General features: G+C 47.7%; 1 protein-coding gene across 1 annotated transcript in view; it reads left to right on the top strand.

Annotated features, from left to right (window-relative positions):
- The window catches only part of LOC128562067 (uncharacterized), a 152,631-nt gene that overhangs the window by 34,667 nt on the left and 94,606 nt on the right, over nt 1-23,358 (top strand). The window contains 11 exon segments of the mRNA XM_053556665.1: nt 3,827-3,982; nt 4,504-4,688; nt 5,520-5,702; nt 6,663-6,754; nt 9,460-9,623; nt 11,447-11,606; nt 11,854-11,933; nt 16,071-16,257; nt 17,256-17,411; nt 18,050-18,183; nt 19,494-19,652. Coding sequence (XP_053412640.1) covers nt 3,827-3,982; nt 4,504-4,688; nt 5,520-5,702; nt 6,663-6,754; nt 9,460-9,623; nt 11,447-11,606; nt 11,854-11,933; nt 16,071-16,257; nt 17,256-17,411; nt 18,050-18,183; nt 19,494-19,652 — 1,656 coding nt within the window.

The raw sequence follows: 23,358 nt of genomic DNA, 5'->3' as shown, positions 1-23,358 counted from the left end.
TGTGGCTGTGGCCTAGTTTGTTTATCCCTCACCTGTGGATGACATTCGAGCTGTCTCCAATGGTGGCTATGAAAGAACGCTGCTGTGAACGTTTGTGTACCAGTCTTTGTGTGGGCATGTGCTTTTTCATTTCTCTTGGATAAAGAAGTAGGAGTGGCTGGATGTTTAACTTTCTCAGAAACTGCTAAACTGCTTTCCAAAGTGATTGTACCATTTTGCATTCTCACCAGCAGCACAGGAGAGTTCCAGCTTCTCCACTTCCTCACCAACGCTCGGTGTAGTTAGACTTTTAAATTTTAGCCATTCTACTAGTGTGTAGTAGAACCTTGTGGCTTTAATCTGCCTTCCCTTCATGACCGATGATGTTGAACTTCTTTTCATGTGCTCATTTGCTATCCGCATGTTATCTTTGGTGAAGTAGATGTTCAAATCTTTAGCTCATTTTCTTTGATTGGATTATTTTCTCATTATTTGGAGAAACCTTCATATATTCCAGAAACAAGTCCCTAACCAGGTATGTGCCTCAGAAATATCTTTTCCTAGGCTGTGGTGTGCCTTTTTGTTTTCTTTTCTTTTTTCTTTTTCGAGACAGTCTCACTTGGTCACGTGGAGTGCTGGGGCATCATAGTAGCTCACAGTAACCTCAAACTCTTAGGCTTAAGTGATCCTCTTGCCTCAGCCTCCCATGCAGTAGGAACTACAGGTGCCCACCACAATGCCTGGCTGTTTTTTCTATTTTTAGTAGAGACAGGGTCTTACCCTTGCTCAGGCTGGTCTTGAACTCCTGAGCTCAAGCAATCCACCTGCCTTGGCTTCCCAGAACGCTGGAATTACAGGCGTGAACCACTGTGCCTGGCCCCTTTTTGTTTTCTGAATGGCACCTTTTAGCATAATTATTAATTTTGATGAAATCAAGTTTATTAATTTCTTTTATGGATAGTGCTTTGGGTGTCATAGTTCAGAAAACTTTGCCTGATGTGACAATACATGGATTTTCCTAGGACCTTCTGCAAATTTCCAGAGTGTGCCCTCTCCTTGTACCTCTGTCTTGTGAAGTCCAGCTGGCTTGGTCTCCCCAGACTCCCACCTCCTCAAATCAGGATGGTCCTCCTGGCTCAGCCCCTGTTCCCCCTTCCTAAATCATAGCCTAGACATTCCTGCAGGCAGCAAACTGCACTCACCTCACTCTCTTGGGCTCATTGTCTTATGTGAGCTGATGTCTAAGGTCTGGGAACCTTTGATTAATCTGTTTCATCTGGGTTCCCAGCTGGTCCACACGGGAGGGTGATTCTTGTTTCCATTACTCCAATTTGGTTGGCAGTAGAAATCATATTCAGCTCCTTTTATGGAATTTATACCAATGGAAGTATTCACCATATGCTCTTTTTTTTTTAATGATGATATTTAATGTATGTGGATTTACTATTTTTTTTTTTTAAAGAGACAGAGTCTCACTCTGTTGCCCTTGGTAGAGTGCTGTGTCATGACAGCTCACAGCAACCTCCAACTCCTGGGCTTAGGCGATTCTCTTACCTCAGCCTCCGTAGTAGTTGGGACTACAGGTGCCCGCCACGACGCCCGGCTTTTTTTTTTTGTTTGCAGTTTGGCTGCGGTGGGGTTCAAACCCGCCACCCTGCGCCGCCCGGATTTACTATTTTTAAAGTGAACGATTCGGTGATATTTAATACATTCCCAGTGCTGTGCCACTATCGCCTCTGACTAGTTCCAGAACAAGCCCTGTTCCCATGAAGCAGCCACTCTCCTGACCCCTCTCCTGGCCCCCGGCCATGCCCATCTGCCTGCTGTCTCTATGGATCGTCCTCTTTGGGATGTTCCATAAAAACAGACCCACACAATATGAGATCTTTGTCCAGGCTCCTTTCACTTAGCATTTGTTTCTGAAGTTCACCCCCATTACGTTAGTACTCCATTCTTTTTTAAGGCTAAATAATATTCCCCTAATTGGACAGACCACATTTGTTTATCCAACATTTGGTGATGGACATTTGGGTTGTTTTTACCTTTTTGCTACTGAGAATAATACTTCTTTTTTTGTGTGTGTCTGACTTCTTTTTTTTTTTTTAAGAATTATTGTGACACTCACCCATACTGTTGCTTAATAATTTCTTCATTCTCATAGCTGTGGCATTCTATTGCATGAACACACCACCACTTCATCCATTCTACTTTTGATGGAATTTCAGGTAGTTTCCTTACTTTCAGGCTATTATAAATCGTGCTGGGAACGCTCTTTCTGATGAACATCTGCCTGCCTGTTGGGGTTATAGGAGTGGAGTTTCTAGGTTTTAGGGGATGTGTGTCTTTTGCCTCCTGCTTTTCCACTTCATGTTGTAACTTGAGTATTCTCTTATTAGAAATTCACTGTAGGCATACATTTTAATATCCATCTATGGATGGGACCATAGTTGACATAACTGTCCCCCACTGATGGACATGTACGTCGTTGGCAACATTTTGCTCTTATAAAATGTCACCTTCACCTACATCTGATGGTGATTAAGATCAAATAGCTGGGGTGTTTGTTCACATATTCACGCATTTGCTAATTGCCTAGTGTGAACCGGGGCCTGGGAACACAGTAATGAGCAGGATGGTCCCTGCCATGGACTAGAGCTGGGGCCAGCCAGTGACTAGAATGAGAGAGATGGGATGGGTATAAACATTTCTTATTGAAATGCATAATCACTTGGCTTTTTATTTCTTCACTTTTTTTTTTTTTTTTTTTTAGTCTCATGCCATTGCCCTGGGTAGAGTGCCGTGCCATCATAGCTCATAGCAACCTCAAGCTCTTGGGCTCAAGCGGTCCTCCTGCCTCAGCCTCCTGAGTAGCTGGGACTACAGTTGCCCACCACTATACCCAGCTAGTTTTTCTATTTTTAGTAGAGATGGGGTCTCACTCTTGCTCAGGCTTGTGTTGAGCTCCTGACATCAAGCAATCCACCTGCCTCAGCTTCCCAGGGTGCTGGGGTTACAGGTGTGAGCCACTGTGCCTGGCCTATTTCTCACTTTTCATAGAGCCTCACATCTCAAGCATAGTTCCGGACAGCTGCAGGTACTTGGCCTCAGTGTTGGAGAACAATAGGGAGTGGTGGGGACTGTGGCCGTTGTAGAAGCATGTTCCTCAGCTCACAGTGGCAGCCACTGCTCAGCCCTGGCCATCTTTGCTCTTTGTTGTGGGGGGTGGGCAGGCCAATATTTCTCTTTTTAAAGAAGCCAGAAATTTGGGTTTTATAAGTCCATATGTCTCCAATTTGTTGGAAACAAATTCAATTTGCAAAAAATGTACATGGCATGAAAAGCATCGAAAGACTAAGAAACTCATAAACCAGAGAAGATAGGGAGACACGGCAACTGGATGCCATGTGGTTGGCTGGATTGGATCCTGGAACAAAAAGAGTAGAAAGAGTCCATGAATGGAAAAACTGGTGCAACCCAGATGAAGCCTGGAGTTTACTTAACGGTAACATACCCATGTTGGTTTCTTAGTTTGCACCAAAAACCCTGGGGATATAAGAGGGTAATGGTGGGAAGAACTGGTTGAAGGGTATGTGGGAACTTTCTGTACCATCTCTGCAACTTTTCTATAAATCTAAAATTATTCATAAATAAAACACTGCAGTACTGTGCAGCTCAAGGAAAACACACCTGGGGGTGGAAGTTGGTTCACGGGACAGGAGCTTTGCAAGCCCCGCCTGGACCCCACATGCCCCTGCCCTTTTTCTCCAGGTACTGCTTCCCCCTCCCAATGTCCAGACACTTTGCTCCTGCTGACCTGGCCCAACTCCTTGTCTGGGTTCTCTCTCAGGCAGCCTGGAGGCGCAGGCCACAGCGGGCACTGTGGTGTGAACTGAGCATGAAGGTGTTTGGGCATGAGCTGAGTTTTGTGAACTGTGGGGCGCTGAGGAGCCCCATGAAGCGTCAGTCCCTGAACTTGGCCGAGCTTGCCATCAGGCTCCTGAAGGTACCCCCCAACCCCCAACCAGCCCGCTCCCTTGCCTGAGCATGAAATTTGAAGACAGGCTGCCTGAGTTGAAATCCTGGCTCCACCATTTACCTTCTTGGGCCTGGTGCTTAACTTATGGCCTTGGTTTCTGCATCTGTGAAATGGGGATAATGCATAAAAACAATAACAATAAAATATCTGTTCATAGGGCTTTTACCCTGAGTGAAATGCAGTGAAAACAAGGGGAGTGTGATGGCATGCTGGGCGTGTGGGCAGTGCCCCACGTGGGACCCACAGTCCTCCCTACCTGGCTACCTCTGGACCCCCCGGCCCCTGACCTTTCTCATGAACAAACTGCCTAGGTTCAATCCCTGGCTCTACCCCTTTCTAGCTACATGGTGTTGTGTGGTTTCCTGATCTGGAAACTGGAGATAATGCACTCTCTGAGGATGAATGAGGTCTCCTGTGCTCTGTGCTTGGAGGTCGCCTGGCCTATAGTGGGGGTGGCCTCGCGCACCATTATGCTCCTTTGGCTGCAGGGACAGGAGGTGCGGGTGAGCCGGAGGCTGAGCCTGGCCATGGAGGAGCTGGTCTTTCCCACCATGTCTGGCATTCCAGCCCGGCTGACCCTAAATGCCTTGGCTGCCATCAGTGTCCGGGTACGAGGAATGGCTGACTTCAAGCAGCGCTCAGATTTCTTTGTGAACGGTTATGTCAAGCCCAGGTAGTTGGCTTCTTGGAACTGGGGCAGGTTGGGGTGGGGGAGCCTTTCCCTGCAGAGGGCTGCAGACAGCTGGGGATGCTGGGGATATCCATGTGGGCCAAGGGGAATCCCTGCTTTGCAGACAACTTGTCACACTGTTGCTTTTTATACCAAGAGACCGTGTGAGGAGATCCCAGGCTGTTAGACCCACTTTACAGGTGAGAAGACTGAGGCTCAGAGAGGTGAAGTCATGTGCTCGAGGTCACACAGCAATACAAAGTAGCTGGGATTCTGGTCTGATGCCATAGTCCCACACTCTTCCCTCTACCCAACTCAGCTTCCAAGGGGGCGAAAAGGAAAAACAGAGGAGCCAGCCCTGTGCCCAGAGAGCATGAGGCCCCCCAGCGAGGGGGCACTTTCCTCATTCCCATTGACAGAAGAGGAGACTAAAGCTAGAGGCAAAGGGCCACATGGCACGAGAGCACCTGAGCAGAATGTGTGCTGTGCTGTCACGGCTTTGCTGGCCGTCTCTCCCTGGCTACTTAGCCAAGCCTCTGTGGGGTCTGGTTTGCTGTGAGGAATGAGCATGTCCTGAGCTGGCTGCTCCTTTTCGTGAAGAGCCTGGGCCAGGACTCAGTCACCTCTCTAGGCTGCAGCTTCTCCACCTGTTAAATGGGCTGACGATGGTGAGGGATGGAAAGTGCTTGGTGCACGTGGTGTGTGGGGGCAGCGGTGGCCATGGTGGACGAGCTGCTAACTCAGGACTGCGGGCGGCAGGTGGCAGGCAGGTCAGTGGGGGGCCCGGGGCTGCCAGCGCCTGTAGGGTACAGCTGGCTCGTGCCTGTCCCTCAGTGCTCTGCTTCAGATCTTGGCTCAGATGGGCACGACGGGTGCCCTGGGACAGGCTGGGCTGAGGTGGATGACCAGCGTTCGTGGCACTGCCGGCTTGGATGGTGGGATCCACATGCGGAAGGGCCGGGACCTCAAGGTGCATTTGAACACCCCTGAGGAGGCCACAGAGCTACTCAGCTTCAGGTGTGTGTGTGTGTGTGTGTGTGTGTGTGTGAGATCACGTGACGGTATGTCTGAGCATGGTGTGTTGGGTGTGTGTAAATTAGCTCATGTGTCTGAGCGCCTGTCTCAGCATGTGTGTCTGTGAGTCTGCCCATGAACATGCACATGGCTGTGTGATAGTGTGGGCTTGTGTGTGCAGAGCGCATGCTTGTGTGTAAAGGCCTCTGTCTGTGTGTCTGAGTGGAGGCATCTGGGCCTGTGAAAATGAGGATGTGAGTGTGTGCTTGTGATGAGTGGCTGTGTCTGTGACAAGGACCTTGGGGCAGTAGGGGGTGGGGAACTGTCATACCTCTCAGCTCCTTCGTGGGACCCCTCTGGGAGGAGTGAGAGTGAGTCCAAGCTGTACCCTCATGCTTCCCTTTCCTGCTCAGCTGCCCCTGGGCTCGTCTCCCATGTGAATTTAATCATATCCTGCTCCTGTTTAAACCCCCTCATTTGTTTCTAGGATACCCCAGGCGCGTGTCACTGTCCTGTGTTATGGTGGCCCTGCTCACCTCTCTCTTGCCCTCACTACCTCTCATCCTAACACCTGGCACCCACCGCCCTTCTGTGCTCCTAAAGTGGCCACCTCCTTCCTACCCCAGGGCCTTTGCACCTGCTGTTGTCTGTCTGGGATGTTGACTCCTTTCCATCCTTGTGTCTCTGCTCAAATGTTACCTCTGCAGAGAACCTTGACCCCCCCAGTGCCCAGCAAAGGAGGCTTATGCCCATGCCATTGTCCAGTGTATGTCTCCCACAGTGCTTGTCACCCTGTGTAGTCCAAATGTTCATGGAGTATCTCCCCATCAGTGTGGGAGCTCCCCAGAGGTCTGCCCTGTTCAGGGTAGAATTTGCCCCAGAGCTAAGTGCTGGCAGTTCAAGGTGTTATTTGTCTTATGACTGAATGACAACAAGTCTTGTGTTGTCCTCTTTCCCCACCAGCTCTCAACTCTATCTCGTCACTGGCGATGGTGTGAGGAGCCTCAGCCATGTCCACAGCCCTTCTGAGGCAAGATCCTGTACTGGAGAGGAAGGTAGGAGGGGGCCTCTGTGCCATCATCCCAAGATGGGTGTCCCAGGTGCTGGCAGGGAAGGCGTCAGCTCCAGATCCCAGAGTCACGCTTCTGCCCTAAAAGTATTTATACACTTTCACTCAGTGATTCTGCTTCTAGAACTATGAAAACAAACCAAAATCATTTTTAAATGTCCTGGGCACAAAGATGCTTATTGTATTATAATTTCCAAGACCAAAAAATGGAAGCAATTCAAATACCTAACAGTTGGCAAATGATTTGTTATAAGGGCGTGTGAGTTAAGAATAGGTTTTTACATTTTTTAAATGGCTAAAAAAAGAATTAAGAGGTGGCGCCCATAGCCCAGTGGGTAGGCCACCAGTCACATACACTGAAGCTGGCAGGTTTGAACCCGGCCCAGGCTTGCTAAACAATGACAACTGCAACAACAAAAAAGTACCCAGGCATTGGGTGGTGCCTGTGGCTCAGTGAGTAGGGCGCTGGCCCCATATGCCGAGGGTGGCGGGTTCAAACCCAGCCCTGGCCAAACTGCAACAAAAAAATAGCTGGGCATTGTGGCAGGCACCAGTAGTCCCAGCTGCTTGGGAGACTGAGGCAAGAGAATTGCGTAAGCCCAAGAGCTGGAGGTTGCTGTGAGCCATGTGACGTCATGGCACTCTACCGGAGGGCGGTACAGTGAGACTCTGTTTCTACAAAAAAAAAAAATAAAGAAAGAAAGAAAGAAAGAAAAAAAAAGAAAAAATACCCAGGCATTGAGGCGGGCTCCTGTAGTCCCAGCTACTTGGGAGGCTGAGGGAAGAGAATCGCTTATGCCCAAGAGTTTGAGGTTGCTGTGAGCTGTGATGCCACAGCACTCTACCTAGGGTGACAGATTGAGACTCGGTCTCAAAAAAAAAAAAAAAAAAGGAATTAAGAAATAATATTTTATGGGCGGCACCTGTGGCTCAGTCGGTAGGGCGCCGGCCCCATATACCGAGGGTGGTGGGTTTAGGCCTGGCCCCGGCCAAACTGCAACCAAAAAATAGCTGGGCGTTGTGGCGGGCGCCTGTAGTCCCAGCTACTCGGGAGGCTGAGGCAAGAGAATCGCTTGAGCCCAGGAGTTGGAGGTTGCTGTGAGCTGTGTGAGGCCACGGCACTCTACCAAGGGCCATAAAGTGAGACTCTGTCTCTACAAAAAAAAAAAAAAAAAAGAAATAATATTTTATAATGTGAAAATTTCATCAAATTCAAATGTTAGTATCCAGAAGTAAAGTTTTACTGGAACACAGGTACACCCATTCATTTGTCGTGGCTTTCGGCGTATGGCAGGGGAGCTGAGTGGTTACAACAGACACCATATGACTGCGAAGCCTAAATATTTACTATCTTACCCTTTACAGAAGAAGTTTGCTGACTTTTGGGGTTAGTGAAATTACTGAGATGTCTGACAGCTTTCAAATCCTGTCATGAGTAAGCTATTTAAATAACAAGAAAATTCTTTGATAATATCAACTGAAAGGCAACAAAATTGAATATGATCTCAAGTGGGTACAAAGATGGTAAGGAAATACACCAGATAGTAGCAGATCTTGCAATTACTTTTTGAGTAAGGTCAGGGAAGGGTCTGTTTAATGACAAATTTTGCTTCTGGATAACTTTTTTTCCTTTTCTTTTTGCATTTAAGTTGCATGAAGAATTGTAAATACACTTTTGAAAGTATAACATATGTAATATAAAAAACTTTAAAAAATTTTTCTGAACTTTCTAATTTCCTGCAATGAATATGTTTTTATAATTGGGTAAAAATTACTACTGAGCACTTTCTACTGTAGGCCAGGCACTGTTTAAACACTGTTAATCTATTAATCCTCACAGCTGCCCCTTGAGGCAGGAAAAGATATCGTTACCAGTCTGAGATGAGAAACACTGAGGCTGAGACACGGAGATGGTGAGTAATTTACCCACCATCACACAGCTGGGAAGTGGCAGAACAGGAATTTGAACTCAGGCGGTCTTGGTCTTGAGCCTGTGTCTTACACGGTACTCCCTGATACTCGTTGAGGAACTTTTTTTTTCTTTAGTCAGAGTCTTGCTCTGTCACCTAAAATGGGATGTAGTGGTGTCATCATAGCTCACCACAACCTCAAACTCCTTGGGTCAAGTGATGCTCCTGCCTCAGCCTCCCTAGTGGCCGGAATGACAGCCATGCCTGGCTGATTTTTTTTCTATTTTTGGAAGAAACAGTGTCTCATTCTTGCTCAGGCTTGTCTTGAATTCCTGACCTCAAGCAATCTTCCCACCTTGGCCTCCCATAGTGCTGGGATTATAGCCATGAGCCACACCTGGCCAGCCTGGCACTCTTAAAAAATATACACCAAGACTTCTCAGTGGGGAGATTTTGCCCCTCAGGGGATATTTGGTAATGTCTGGAGAAATTTTTGGTTGTCACAGCTGGAGTTGCTAAGGGTTTCTGGTACCTAGTGGATAGAGGCTGCTAAATACCCCACAATGCACAGGATAGCTCCCCAAATAAGAAATGATCAGGCCCAAAATATTAGGAACCCTGGTGTGCACAGCACTGCCTTACAGGATTAATGTCTACACAGCACTATTCCTCAAAGGAAATTAGGAAAGCCCTTTCTTTGTGACATGAGCAGCCGTGGGCCCACGCCCGGAGCCCTGTGGCTCTCCACTGACCAGTGCTGCCTTCTTGCCTTTCTCTGTAGCATCCCACACTTGGGGCTGGCAGCTGTGCACCCAAGTGACCTGGCCGGCACCTGGCCAGCCCTACCTGCTTGCAGTGCCCTTGTTCGCAGCTGTGACACTGTGGAAGCAGGACCAGGGGCTCCGACAGTATCTTCTGGAAGCTGCCTATGCTCTTCATCCGCAGGTGGGCCCTCAGGAATGGCCCCTCCTTTCCCAGCCAGCTGGTGGGCTCCTGAGGTTGGCATTGGGTTCACAGGGCCTCTTCTCTGAGGCTGGTGGGCTGGACTTGTCTTGGTGTAGGTCCTATCCTGCCCCAGGACCTTTGCTGGTTCTCAGTTGTGGATTCTATGACTCATTAATTCTGAATTACTCTGCAGATCTCAGTTCAGGGGCACTTTTCTCAGGGAAGCCTGCTGTGATGCCCCCCCTCCCCCAGTACATCATATTACTTTGTTACTTGCTGTAACATTTCTTCCCTTTGGATCACCTCAGTGTTTATTAGTGAAATGAGCTGGTTAATGCCTGTCTGCCCCACTAGTCTCAGTTACTGGGAGCAGGTGCACAGCCTGTTTCTCTCACCCCTCTGTCCCCAGTGGCCAGCCCAGAGTGGGTGTTCACCAGCCTCCTGTCTGATCTCCCAGTTCCTGCTCTTGTATTTACGTCAGCAGCCAGATAGACCTTCTGAAATCCCAAAGGGATCATGCTCGGAACTCTCCAGCCCCTGTGACCCTCAGAGTAGAGGCTGGATGCCCTGACCAAGAGGCCCTCGACTGTCCAGCTCCTGCTGGCCTCTCTTCCCCGACTCCTCACCCAGCTCCTTGACCTTCAGACACACTGGCCTCCCTTTTCTATGCCAAGCACATTCCTGCCCAAGGCCTTTGTGCAGGCTGCTTCCTCTTACAGGACTGTTCTTCCCTCAGACACGCACCCAATTCCCTCCCTTGTTTCCTCTAAGTATCCTCAACTGGGTGCCCTCAGAGGTGGCCTTCCCGGACACCCAGTCTAGAACAGCGACCCCCCTCAGAGTCCTTAGTTGTTGACTTGTCAGCATGCTTATCGCTGACTGGCGTCTTCCCCGTTTTGGTGTCCAGCGGTCATGCATCTCCCTCTCTGGGATGTAGGCTCCCCGAGGGTGGGGACTCTGTACCTCCTGCCCAGCCGTACTCTAGAAGCTGCTTCACCCACAGTGAGTCTTTACTGGCTGTGAGTGAACACGGATTCAGAGGGGGCTGTGGCTGAGGCTGTGTTTTCTCAGAAAAAGACCCGAGCCCTGGGCTGGGGTAGGGTAAAAGTGTTTTATTAAGAAAAGGCTCCTGGGGACCCAGTAAGAGGATGGAGGGATCAGGGTAGGGAAGGGGAAGATGCTGAGCAAGGAATGATTTCAGGTGAAGTTGTAGCCTCAGCCTGATCCCAGGGGAGTCCTGGAACATGAAAAATATAGCAGGCTTGGCGCCTGTAGCTCAAGTGGCTAAGGCGCCAGCCACATACATTAGAGCTTGCAGGTTCAAATCTGACCCGGGCCTGCCAAACAATGACAACTACAACCAAAAAATAGCCGGGCGTTGAGGCTCTGTCTCCAAAAAAATAAAAATAAATAAATAAAATAAATAAATAATATGGCAGAATTTGTTCTCTTCCTGAGGAGTTGGATTTTTGACTCCAGAGCAATATTCTAATAGTTTCAGGTGCCAGCCAGGAAGAGCAAAGCTCGCAGAAGCTGGGAGATGAGCACATGTCTGGTTAAAAGGATGTGAGGGATCTGGGCTGGGTGCCGGTGGGGAGCACTGCAATGCCCTCTCCTGGACCATTTGCTGAAGAAATTGAGTCGCTGTAGATGGGTGTGTTCTGGGAGCTCTTTTCTTCCCCCGATACTATTGTAGAGCCCAGGAAATTCCTGATTGAGTTCTTCTCTTACGAGGTCAAGGTGGTTCTTTTGTGAGGACAGGAGTGCGTGTGTTTGAAGTTTGGGGTGGAGGGTTCTCCCTCTCAAGGAAACTGTGTTTCCAGAAGGACAGCTGGTTCCCTCAAGAAGCCACAGCCCATGTCTTCATGGGGACACCCAATTCGGATGTGCTGAGGGACGTTGGGCTGGACATCAGTTACAGCCTGCTCCAGAGGAAGTTCCGGCTTAAGCTTCTCCATCCCCAGAAGAAAATAGAGCTTGATGGTAATGCCAATGTCCCCCCACCACATTCCCCACACCTCTTGCCAAGTGCCACACTGAGGGCCAGCAACTATAGCTCCTCTGTGACCTTCCAAGGTTAACGCTAAGTCCAGCCCCATTTTAGGGAAGAACTACAGGCTCAGGGACTAGCAGATTAGCAGGAGGATGCCCCCCACCCCCACACGAAGTGAATGCAGGGCAGATCCCAGGATGAACTCTGGTCTCTTAAAAACCCTCCCTTTCCCCCCAGGAAAGATGGAAGTTCTCCAGAATGCCCGCATGGGTCACTTGGAACTGGTACTGGATGACAGGGATGTCTACTACATCAAGGTTTGCTCTGCACCCTTGGCCCACCTGCGTCAGCACCTGCCACCTCCCCTGGGTATTTCCTGCCCCAGCCCAGAGTCCCAACTTCGCAATTGCCACCTCCTGTGGAGTTTTAACAGTTCTTTCTGTTCTTTCTACCTCACCAGATAACATGTGTTGTTCTTGTTACCCAGAAAATATAAAGAAGAAAAAAATGGGCTCAAATTTCACCACCATCAGGGGGAAAGATTGCTAATATTAATAACACAGAAAAGTTCAGAGCAGAGAGTGGTATAAAGTAGCACATTAAGGCACTTTGCTCCCCATATTTCCTGCAGAAGTGTTGATGCACGCACCAAGAAATCTATATTTGTTTCCCAGGACTGGGCCGGAAGTCTGAAATTGAGGTACCAGCTGCGGGTGGTTCCTTTGTCTGTTTCAGGCCTTCCTCTCCCGCCTTCCAGGAGCCTGGGGGGTTGCCTGCCGTGTTGAAAACTGTCACATTGCCTTCCCTTTCTGGTGTCTGTGTCCAAATTTCCCCTTTCTGTGAGGACAACAGTCACACTAGATCAGGGCTCACCTCAACCTCACCTTAGCTTGCTAATAAGCAAAGATTGTATTTCCGGGTAAGGTCACAGTCTCAGGTACTGGGGGGGTTAGGGCTTTGACAGCTTTTGTGGGGACACAGTTCAACCCACAGCACTCTAGATCTGCAAAACTTTTTAGTTCTGGGATTTTGGGTCTTTTTTTCCTTTTTCTTTTCACATCATATAGGTACTGTGCTGAGCCACCATTGTGAAAAGGTTTGCAGGAGGCAGCCACGGCTCACATAGCCGAGTGAAAACCTAATCATCACACTTAGGGTTTTCTTTTTTTTATATGAAATGATCACACCCTTTTCTTTATTGGTACCTTCCTCTTTTTACTCCAAAATATATCTTGGCAGTCTTAACATATGCTGGTACAATTTAAATTTTATTTTGTTAAAAATATAGGTATATATTTAAATGATTCAAAGCTCAAAAGAGATGAAAACAATAGAACTGGGTCTGTAATATGGTAGACATTGGCACATGTGGTTATTTATATTTAAATTAATTAAAATTAGAGAAAATTAAAAATTCAATTTCTCAGTTGTACTAGGCATTTCAAGTGCTCTATCTCACAGGTCCTCTGGAACATTTGCCTCATTGCAGAAATGGAAAATCCTACCCGAAATCTGTTGGTATGGGATAGAGTTAAAAACTCTCTCTTTCACTCCTCCCCTAAGCCAACCACATGTTAGTTTTTTGTGATTTCTTTCAGAGATGATCTATGCACATAATCAGCAAATGAAACTGATATGTTCCCTTCTTTTCAAAAGTGTGAATGGCTGTATGATAGTTTACGGAAGGGAATTTATTCAGGTCCTTCCATCACGAGGAGCTTGTGAGTTTTTCCCAGGTTCCCACTCTGAACATTTATTCCATCGTGAACATTTTTCTCTCTGCAGAGTCAATTAACAGTGGAATTCCCGGGCCTGAGTGTGTGTGTTATCTTAGTAGGTACTTTGCAAGGGTTCTAACCAAAGTACCTGTATGGTACTGAGTGATTCACATGAGGCCCCTGAGATTGTGCAGAAGTTCTGTGTCTGCCCACGGTCCTGGGGAGAGGGATTAAACCTTCCATCTGGGTCTCAGGCAGGTCCGTGACTTCACAGACTATAAAACTGGCAAGCATAGACTTGTCTCTGGGCACCTTGAGCGATGAAACTTGTGATTCTTCCTGGGTCCCCGTGTCTTCTCAGAGAGGGCTGGAGGATTTTTTGCTGTGTAAACACACTGTTTACTTTTGTTCAGCTGCCAGCCTGGGTGAGGAGGACCACTGTCAGGGAGAGCTGTCTTCCTTCTAAAGCTACAACTGCCTGAGAAATGAGATTTACACATTATTCCCCCAATTCCCGGGAGCCCTTGAACTAAATGTACAAGCACTAATTGCCTCCATCTCCCGGTGGACCTTCCTGCTGCTCCCTAGAGAGCTGTCTGCAGCCTGGAAGCATTTATTTGCTTTCAGAGAAATTCTAGTTCCACCCACCCCAGATCATCATGATTACAGTAACAGCTAGAGGCCTAGAACTTTCTGGAGCCAGGAGAGTCAAGTTTCCACTCTTCAGACCGCTCTGCAGATTAGCTCATGAATACGAAGCTGCAGAGCTGGGTTTAATTTGGCCCACAGTTCACAGGATTTAGTAATGGAGTCGGGGGTGGTCCTTTCTGCAACCCCTCCTCAGGTATGCAGTGATGGGGCGTCCCAGGCCCTAGTTAACACCTGCTGGGCTGACATGTCTGTGACCAGTGCTTTCTTTAACTGCTGAGTGTCCTGGTTTGCATAAGAAATTCTATGATGACCCTGTGTACTTGGAGAAAACCGACCCCCACTGAGCAGCCTCTAATACAGAGCAGACAAAACCATGGCCACGCACACCCTCCAGCTAGAGAAGCAGGAGGCCTACATCTGTTTCTGTAAAGAGGAAGAGGGATTGTGGGTCTGCACATGCATGTGTACACACATACGTACAAGTGCACACACACACACAAGTTTGTATAGGCCCATGTTGGTTCCTATTTGTTTCTTTTTTTTTGAGACAGAGTCTTACTGGTAGAGTGCTGTGCCATCACAGCTCATAGCAACCTCAAACTCTTGGGCTTGAGCAATTATCTTGCCTCAGCCTCCCAAGTAGCTGGGACTACAGGTGCCAGCCACTGTGCTGGGCTAGTTTTTTCTATTTTTAGTAGAGATGCTTGCTAAGGCTGGTCTCCAACTCCTGCCTGAGCTTAAGCAATCCACTTGCCTCAGCTTCCCAGAGGGGTAGGATTACCTGGCTCTGGCTCTTGAAGAAACACAAGAAACTAGGCACAGGGGCTGCTTCTGAGGAAGAGGACGTGGGGACCAGGGAATAAAAATAGAATCTTTATTTTTTGGTGTCTTTATTTACTCAGTGGCTACTTATCAAGCACCAAGTGTGCCAGATACAGAGGAGAGATGCAGTGAAAATGACACACAGAGATTCCTCTCCCCACGGAGCTCATGTTCTTGTGCGTGCAAAAGGGATAGTAAATAAACAAATTATACTGTGCAATAGGCCAGTGTAAGAAGGGGGCCTTGAGCTGGGTACAGGATTCTGCATCTCCAGAGGGGAGGGGCTTTAAGGTGGCTCCAGTTTTAAATAGGCTGACAGGCAAGCCAGCTTGAGAAAATAACTTTTAGCAAAGACACAAAGGATGTGCAGGCGAGGGCAGCGTGCAAAGGCCCTGGGGTGGGAATGTGCTTGGAATGTTTGACAGAGAGGAGACAGACCATGTCATGTGACATCTTGCTGAAGCATCATCAGACAATTTGCATTGTTGCCAAAGAACAAAGAAGGGATTTATGAGAGAGGGGGAGGAGGAGACAGCACATCAAATAGTGACTCTAGGAATAGAGAGTGTTGTTTGACACCTTTTGTGTAAACTGGTGGCCAGCTGAGAGGTCCATGGGTGGGTCTCAGGTTTGCGGGGCTATCAAAGATGACATTTGCAGTTGTGCTGTTTCCCCCAGAAAAGCTCCAGTGTGGGGCTGTGTCCTGTCTGTCCCACCCTGAGGCAGGGTCCTCCTGTGGACGGCTCTGCTGGGATCTGGCCAGGTCTGCACCCCTGACCTACAGGAAAGGTCCTGGGCCTGGCCTTGTTGGCCTTTGCAAAAACTTTGAATTTTGTTCTAAGAAGAGTGTGCCATGAGCCTTACGCATGTCAAAAGCGTTGTTCTGGTTGCCTGATAGAAAATAGTACCCAGGGGCCAGGGTCGGGGCTGAGAGGAGGTCCTTGCAGTGACATAGGATTGATGATGTGAAGGAGGTGGAAGGGACAGATTCCAGATGTGTTCTGCTGGGACAAGTCCCTCATAGGTTGGACGAAAGGGATGAGGGGGAGAGTAGAGCGGTCCCTTGCACTTATGTCTGAATTTGTAACATTGTTTACTTATTTTGGAAAGTACAGAATTTAAAAAATTGGGAAGATCAGTGTAAAAAGGCTGTTAGCTAAGCTCTAACTCCTGCCCTCTATCAGGGCCCAGCCCATGTGGTCAAGGTTGGGCCTGCTGACCCAGGCTGACCCCACCCACCAGGTGATGCTGGGGTCTTTTCAGGGTTGGAGCGACCTGCAGCCAGCAGAGGATGGCGAGGTGCAGCGGTTTGAGGCTGAGCTGGAGGTGAAACTGGTGACTGCAGGCAGCCCCCTGGTCCTTGCTGGGAACCTCACATGGCAGGCGGGCAGCAGGTTGGCCTTCTCTGTGTCCCTGAGCCATCTGCTGGGTGATCAGGCCCATGTGACAGGTAGGAGGAGGGACCCCTTCTCCCCCTCCCTTCCTCAGCGGTCAGGCTGGGGGTGGGCTGGTGCTCCCCGTCTATCCACTCTGCTTCATGTCAATGTCCCATCCTAGGACAAACTCAAGTTTTGTTTGAGCCCCTTAGAACCCACCAACTGTCCCCCACAAACCTTGAAACAGCAGTTTTTGGACAGTTTTGTTTCTGACTCACAGTGAGAAATACACTGGGCGTTTTGACCTAAAATGCACGTGAGGCATTTTTTTTTTTGCAGTTTTTGGCCGGGGCTGGGTTTGAACCCACCATCTCCGGCATATGGGGCCAGTGCCCTATTCCTTTGATCCGCAGGCGCTGCCCCGTGAGGCATTTTTTAAGAAGCTGAATGTAGTCTGGCCTGGGCTCTGGCAGCCTGAGCAGGTGTCAGCCCTGATGCCGAGCGGGGGTGGCCCCTAGCTGTGCCTCCCATGGGGTGTTCCAGAAGATTGCAAGGTTGGGAGCTGGGCCAGAGGACTCTTGGAGCAGTGGCTATTGACTGCCTGGCGAGGCGTTTGGTGTCTTAACACCTGGCCTGGGTCTCTCTGCCTGTGCCTTCTGGCTGGACATCAGCATGGCAGAAGCACAAGTTTCAGAAAGTGAAGTTTCCTTGATGGCCCCAGTGTGCTATCATTCCCCTTCTCTTCTGTCCTGTTTGGTTTTGTCTCTTTTTACTTCATGTAAAAACTTGTCTGGGATCCTCAAAAGTGACTTTTTGGGACAGCACCTGTGGCTTAAAGGAGTAGGGTGCTGGCCCCATATACCGGAGGGGGTGGGTTCAAACCTGGCCAAAAACTGCAAAAAAAAAGTAACTTTTGGGCTTGCCACAGATACGCAGGTGCCGTCTGCGGCCTGTATCAGGGTTCCCCAGCTCCAGGTGCAGGTGTTGTTTGGGGAACCCCCATCCTGGGGGTGTTGGTCCCCGGGGCCTGGCCACACGTGCCCACCCCTCTCGCTGCCTGCTGTCCCCACAGTGCTGCTGGAGAAGAAGGCGGAGGATGGGCTGCGGGTGGCATCCCTGGCCGCTGACCTCTTTGTGCCTGGGCAGGTGGAGCTGCGTGCCCTGGGCCTGCTGCAGCAGCGGGGCCGCCTCTGGACCAGCTCCCTGCGGATCAAGTATGGCCTCCTGGGTATGGCGCTGCATACCCGGCTGGGGCTAAGTAGGGGTGGCAGGACCTGTGCCCTTTCCTGGGGCTGTGGCTCTGTGGGCTGATTCCCCTGTCACCACGGGGCTCCCAGTTAGTTACTGATTGGCTCTGAATGGGACTAAGCACCTGCCCATTAAAAGTGTGCCTTCCAGGCTAGGCGCAGTGGTTCATGCCTGTGATCCTAGCACCCTGGGAGACTGACGCAGGTGAATTGCTTGAGCTCAGGAGTTTGAGACCAACCTTAGCAAGAGTGAGACCCTGTCTCTGCTTAAAAAAAAAAAAAATAGAAAAACTCACTGGGCATGGGTGGGCACCTATAGTCCCAGCTACTTGGGAGGCTGAGGCAAAAGGATCACTCAAACCCACAAGTTTGAGGTTGCTGTGAACTATGATAACACCACGGTACTCTACCCAGTGGGACAGAGTCAGCCTCTGTCTCAAAACAAACAAAAAGTGCCTTGGGTGTCTCTTAAAACCTCTCACGGATGCTCCCATGAGGTGACATCAGGAGAGGAGGGTGGAAGTGGTGGCTGAGGCTGGGCTGTGCTTCTTCTCCTTGGAGTCCTGGTAGGGGGCCGCCCAGCAGAGAAAGGGCAGCGGTCCCTGTGTTGACCAAACAGGTCAGATGAAGCAGCCAGCGCACGTGTGCAGCACCAGCCAGAAGCTGCAGACACAGACCAGTGCAGAGGGCACCTACCGGCTGGAGCTGGGCCACGAGCTCCACTGCACGCAGATCCCAGCCTTCAGCCACAAGGTGGGTGCCCAGCCAGGTGGGGGGATCAGGGAAGTGCAGCAGTTGGTGATTTGTATACCCCAAACTCATCCCTGGAGAGACGTTTTGCTCACAGTCGTGTAGCTCACAGATCCAGGGACTCCAGCCTCAGTCTTCTGTCTGTACACTCAACTGATCTTCATTAACACCTGTGCACACCCAGCCCTGGGGAGAGAGCTGTGGACATGGCAGTACCTAGTCCCTGCCATCCTGCTGTGGGGTGGGACAGAAAGAAAGAAATCTAAATGTGGGAAATGTAATTGCTGTGGGTGGAGAGCAGAGTAGAGTCCCAGAGAGCAGAAGGCAGTGGAGTCAGGGCTGGACAAGGACGGGGCTGGGGGGGGGGGGGGAGGCTCCTTTGGGACAGTGATGCTGAAGCTGGGAATTAAAACAGGAGACAGTTCTGTCCCCATGGAAGCGTGCTCTAGACAGAGGGAACAGCCAAGTGCAAAGGTCCTGGGGCAAGAGGGAGAAAGCAGTATTGTTAAGGAACTGGCAGTCTGCCAGAGCAGCCAGACAGGTGAGCAGAAGGCAGAAGCAGCTGCTGCTTTGTTCATTTACTTGTTTAAGGTTTGCCTGTCCCAGTGGTTCATCATCCCCATGAGGGTAAGGTCTGTGTCTTCTGGCTCATTCAGGCCTGGGTACCTGATGCCCAGCACCGTGCCTGATTCATGCTTAGTACTCAGGAAAATGTGTTCAGTGAATGACGCTGTGTTGCTTTGACCCATGGTTCAGAGGTCAGAGAAGGCAGCAGAATCCCATGAACTTGCCAGTTGAAACCCTGACCTGTGTAGGTTCTATCCAGGGAGTTGGGGCCAGAGGGTGTGATGTGAGCATAGGGACTGGGCCTTGGAAGTTGTATGGATTAGACTATGGTGCCCAGCATGGTTGCTGGCTCTTCCAACTCCTATCAGGGTGAGCCAAGTAAGTTACTCACCTTGGGTGCAAAATTTAAGGGGGTGCCAAAACCTTAGTCATCAAAATGAATCATAGCCTAATGCAGTACAGTAGAACCAATGTAAGTTGACCACCCAAGGGACTGTAACAAATAGTTCAACGTTCAGAGGTGGTCGACATGAGGAACTAGGGCTACAAGTCTGGTCTATAAAATTAAGTCAACTTAAGGAGGTGGTCAGTGTAGGGAGGTGGTCAATGTAGGGAGGTTCTACTGTGTTTTACAAAGTCAAAATCAATGCCAAAAAATCCCAAAAGGAAACTACTATCCCAGGGTTGCTGGTGGGAGGGAGCCCAGGGACTGGGTAGGCAGGGCCTCTGCTTGTGTGTGTCCCCAGGTCCAGCTCCAGCACCAGGAGGCCTGGGGCCACCTGCACTCAGAACTAGAGGTGAGCTACGGGGAGCACTGGGACCAGCATGGCAACAAGAAACTCTTCCACGCCAGCCAGACCTTCAGGAATGACTCAGGGCCAGCCCTGAGCAATCACTTCATGGAGGTGAGTCTAGATAGGACTTCTCCGCAGAGTGAGTCCCTCCAGCTTAGTCTCTGGGAGTTGGGGAGTCCCCTATGAGGCCCCTCAACCCCTTCATGGAGGTGAGTCTGGATAGGACATCTCCGCAGAGCAAGTCCCTCCATCCAGTTTAGTCCCTGGGAGCTGGGGAGTCCCCCATTCGGTCCCTCAGCCCTGATCACAAGGATGCATGCAGCTAAAAGTCAGGCTTGGTGATGTTACCATTAAACACTTACCGGAGTGCCAAGGACTGCCAAGAGGGCCTGGGGAACATAGACTTCCAACTTGTAAAAATGCTTTTTTTTTAAAAGAGACAGAGTCTCACTCTGTTGCCCTTGGTAGAGTGGTGTGGTGTCACAGCTCACAGCAACCTCCAGCTCTTGGGCGTAGGTGATTCTCTTGCCTCAGTCTCCCAAGTAGCTGGGACTACAGGCGCCTGCCGCAACACCTGGCTATTTTTTGTTGCAGTTTGTCCAGGGCCAGGTTTGAACCCGCCACCCTCTATATATGGGACCGGTGTCCTACTTACTGAGCCACAGGCACCGCCCAATAGCAATGCATTTCGGAAATGGGTTCACTTTTAAGTTTTGCTGAGGGTTGGTTCTTCTTGGTAAATCAGGACTTTTTGAGCTCAGAAGCTGAACAGGTGGTAGTTCTTATGAGGCATACACTTAGCTCTGTATGTTTATTTTTGAATTTTTTTATTTTATATTAAATCGTAAACACATAGATCATGTATACATTACTGCATTTATGGGGTACAATGTGCTGATTTCATATAGAATTAGGAAAACTTACATTACTCTGGTTAATATATACCTTATCTCATTTACTTAGTTATTGTGTTAAGACATTATACTCTATACTAATAGATCCGTCATGTACCCTTGCATTATGCACTATAGGTGTGATCCCACCATTCACCCTCCCTCGATCCATGTGAATATAAAAGAGGTAAAGTCTCCATCTTTTTTAAGGCTGCATAATATTCCATGGTATACATATACCATAATTTATTAATCCATTCATGGGTTGATGGGCACTCGGGCTTCTTCCATGACTTGACTATTATGAATTGAGCTGCAATGAACAATCTGGTGCAAATATCTTTGTTATAAAGTGATTTTTGGTCTTTTGGATATACACCTAGTAGAAGAATTGCAGGATCAAATGGCAGGTCTACTTTTAGATCCCTGAGTATTCTCCACACTTCTTTCCAAAAGGGACGTATTAGCTTGCACTCCCACCAGCAGTGCAGAAGTGTTCCCTTTTCTCCAAATCCATGCCAACTTCTGTAGTTTGGGGATTTTGTTATGTGAGCCACTCTTACGGGAGTTAGATGATATCTCAAAGTGGTTTTGATTTGCATTTCTCTGATGATTAAAGATGAGCATTTTTTCAGGTGTCTGTAGGTCATCCATTTGTCTTCTTCAGAGAAGCTTCTGTTCAAGTCCCTTGCCTACAATGAAATGGGATTACTTGTTCTTTTCTTATTAATAAATTTGAGTTCTCTGTGGATTCTGGTTATCAAACCTTTGTCAGAAGCATAACCTGCAAATATTCTCTCCCATTCTGAAGGCTGTCTGCTTGCTTTACTTACTGTGTTTTTGGTTGTGCAGAAGCTTTTTAGTTTGATCAGATCCCAGTAATGTATTTTTGGTGTTGCTTCAATTGCCCGGGAGGGTCCTCCTCACAAAGTATTCTCCCAGGCCAATTTCTTCAAGTGTTTCTCCTGCACTCTCTCCAAGGATCTTTATAGTTTCATGTCTTAAGTTTAAATCTTTTATCCAGTGAGAGTCAATTTTTGTTAATGGTGAAAGGTGTGGGTCCAGTTTCAGTCTTCTACAAGTCACCAGCCAATTCTCCCAGCAACATTTGTTAAATAGGGAATCTTTTCCCCAAGTTATATTTTTAATGGGTTCATCAAAGATCAAATGACAGTAAGTGTCTGGGTTCATCTCTTGGTTCTCAATTCTGTTTCAGACATCTACCTCTCTATTCTTGTGCCAATACCATGCTGTTTTGATCACTATAGATTTATAGTATAGTTTGGAGTCTGATAGTGTGATTCCTCCTGATTTATTTTTATTTTTGAGTAATGTCTTGGCTATTTGAGGTTTTTTCTGATTCCTTATAAAACAAAGTACTGTTTTTTCCAGATCTCTAAAGTATGATGGTGGTGCTTTGATAGGGATTGCATTAAATTTGTAAATTGCTTTGGGTAATATGGACATTTTAACAATGTTGTTTCTTCCCAACCATGAGCATGGTATGTTTTTCCATTTGTTAACATCTTCAGCTATTTCTTTTCTCAGAGTTTCACAATTCTCTTTATAGAGATCTTTCACGTCCTTTGTTGGGCAAATTCCCAAACATTTAATCTTCTTTGGCACAACTGTAAAGGGAATAGAGTCCTTGATGGTTTTTTCAGCTTGAACTATTAGTAGTATATATAAAAGCTTGATTTGTGAGTATTGATTTTGTATCCTGAGATGCTACTGTATTCTTTGATCACTTTTAAGAGTTTTGTGGTTGAGTCCCTGGGATTTTCCAGGTATAAAATCATATCATCTGAGAAGAGTGAAAGTTTGGTCTCCTCTGACCCTATTTGTATACCCTTGATCGCCTTCTCTTGCTTGATTGTGATGGCTGAGACTTCCATTACAATGTTAAAAAGCAGTGAAGACAATGGGCAACATTGCCTGGTTCCTGATCTGTGTGGAAATGATTTCAATTTTACTCCATTCAATATGATATTGGCTGTGGGTTTGCTATAGATGGCCTCTATTGGTTTAAGAAAAGTCCCTTCTACACCTATTTTCTTAAGTGTTCTAATCATGAAAGGATGCTGGATATTGTCAAAAGCTTTTTATGCATCTATTGAGAGAATCATATGGTCTTTGTTTTTTAGTTTGTTTATGTGATGTATTATATTTATAGATTTACGTATTTTGAACCAACCTTGAGACCCTGGGATAAAACCCACTTGGTCATGGTGTATAATTCATTTCATGTGTTGCTGGATTCTTTTTGCTAGGATCTTATTGAACATTTTTGCATCTATGTTCATTAAAGTAATTGGTTTATAGTTTTCTTTTCTTGTTGGGTCTTTTCCTGGTTTGGGGATCAGGGTGATATTTGCTTCATAGAATGTGTTGGGAAGTATTCCTTCTTTTTCAATGTTTTGGAAATGGTTAAGTAATATAGGTACTAGTTCCTCTTTAAAGGTTTGGTAGAATTCTGATGTGAAGCCATCCGATCCCAGACTCTTCTTTTTTTGGGGAGATTTCCTATAGTTGATTCTATTTCAGTACTTGATATAGGTCTGTTCAGCATTTCTTAATCTTTCTGATTAAGTTTAGGAAGTTGGTGTGCTTCCAAGTATTGGCCAATTTCTTTCAGATTTTCATATTTCTGAGAATAAAGTTTTTTGTAGTATTCATTAAGGATTTTTTGAATTTCTGAGGTGTCTGTTGTTATTTCACCTTTGTCATTTCTGATTGATGATATTATGGACTTTAATTTTCTATTTTTGGTTAGGTTGGCCAAAGGTTTATCAATTTTGTTGAATTTTTTAAAAAAACAACTTTTTGATTCATTGATCTTTTGAATATTCTTTTGTTTTTGATTTCATTTAATTCTCTAATTTTAGTTATTTCTTTTCTTCTGCTGGGTTTGGGGTTGGAATGTT

The sequence above is a fragment of the Nycticebus coucang genome, chromosome 12 (genome assembly GCF_027406575.1).
Source record: "Nycticebus coucang isolate mNycCou1 chromosome 12, mNycCou1.pri, whole genome shotgun sequence".
Classification (NCBI taxonomy): Eukaryota; Metazoa; Chordata; class Mammalia; order Primates; family Lorisidae; genus Nycticebus; species Nycticebus coucang.
Note: the sequence above shows the minus strand (reverse complement) of the source record. Positions and strands in the feature narration are given on the sequence as shown.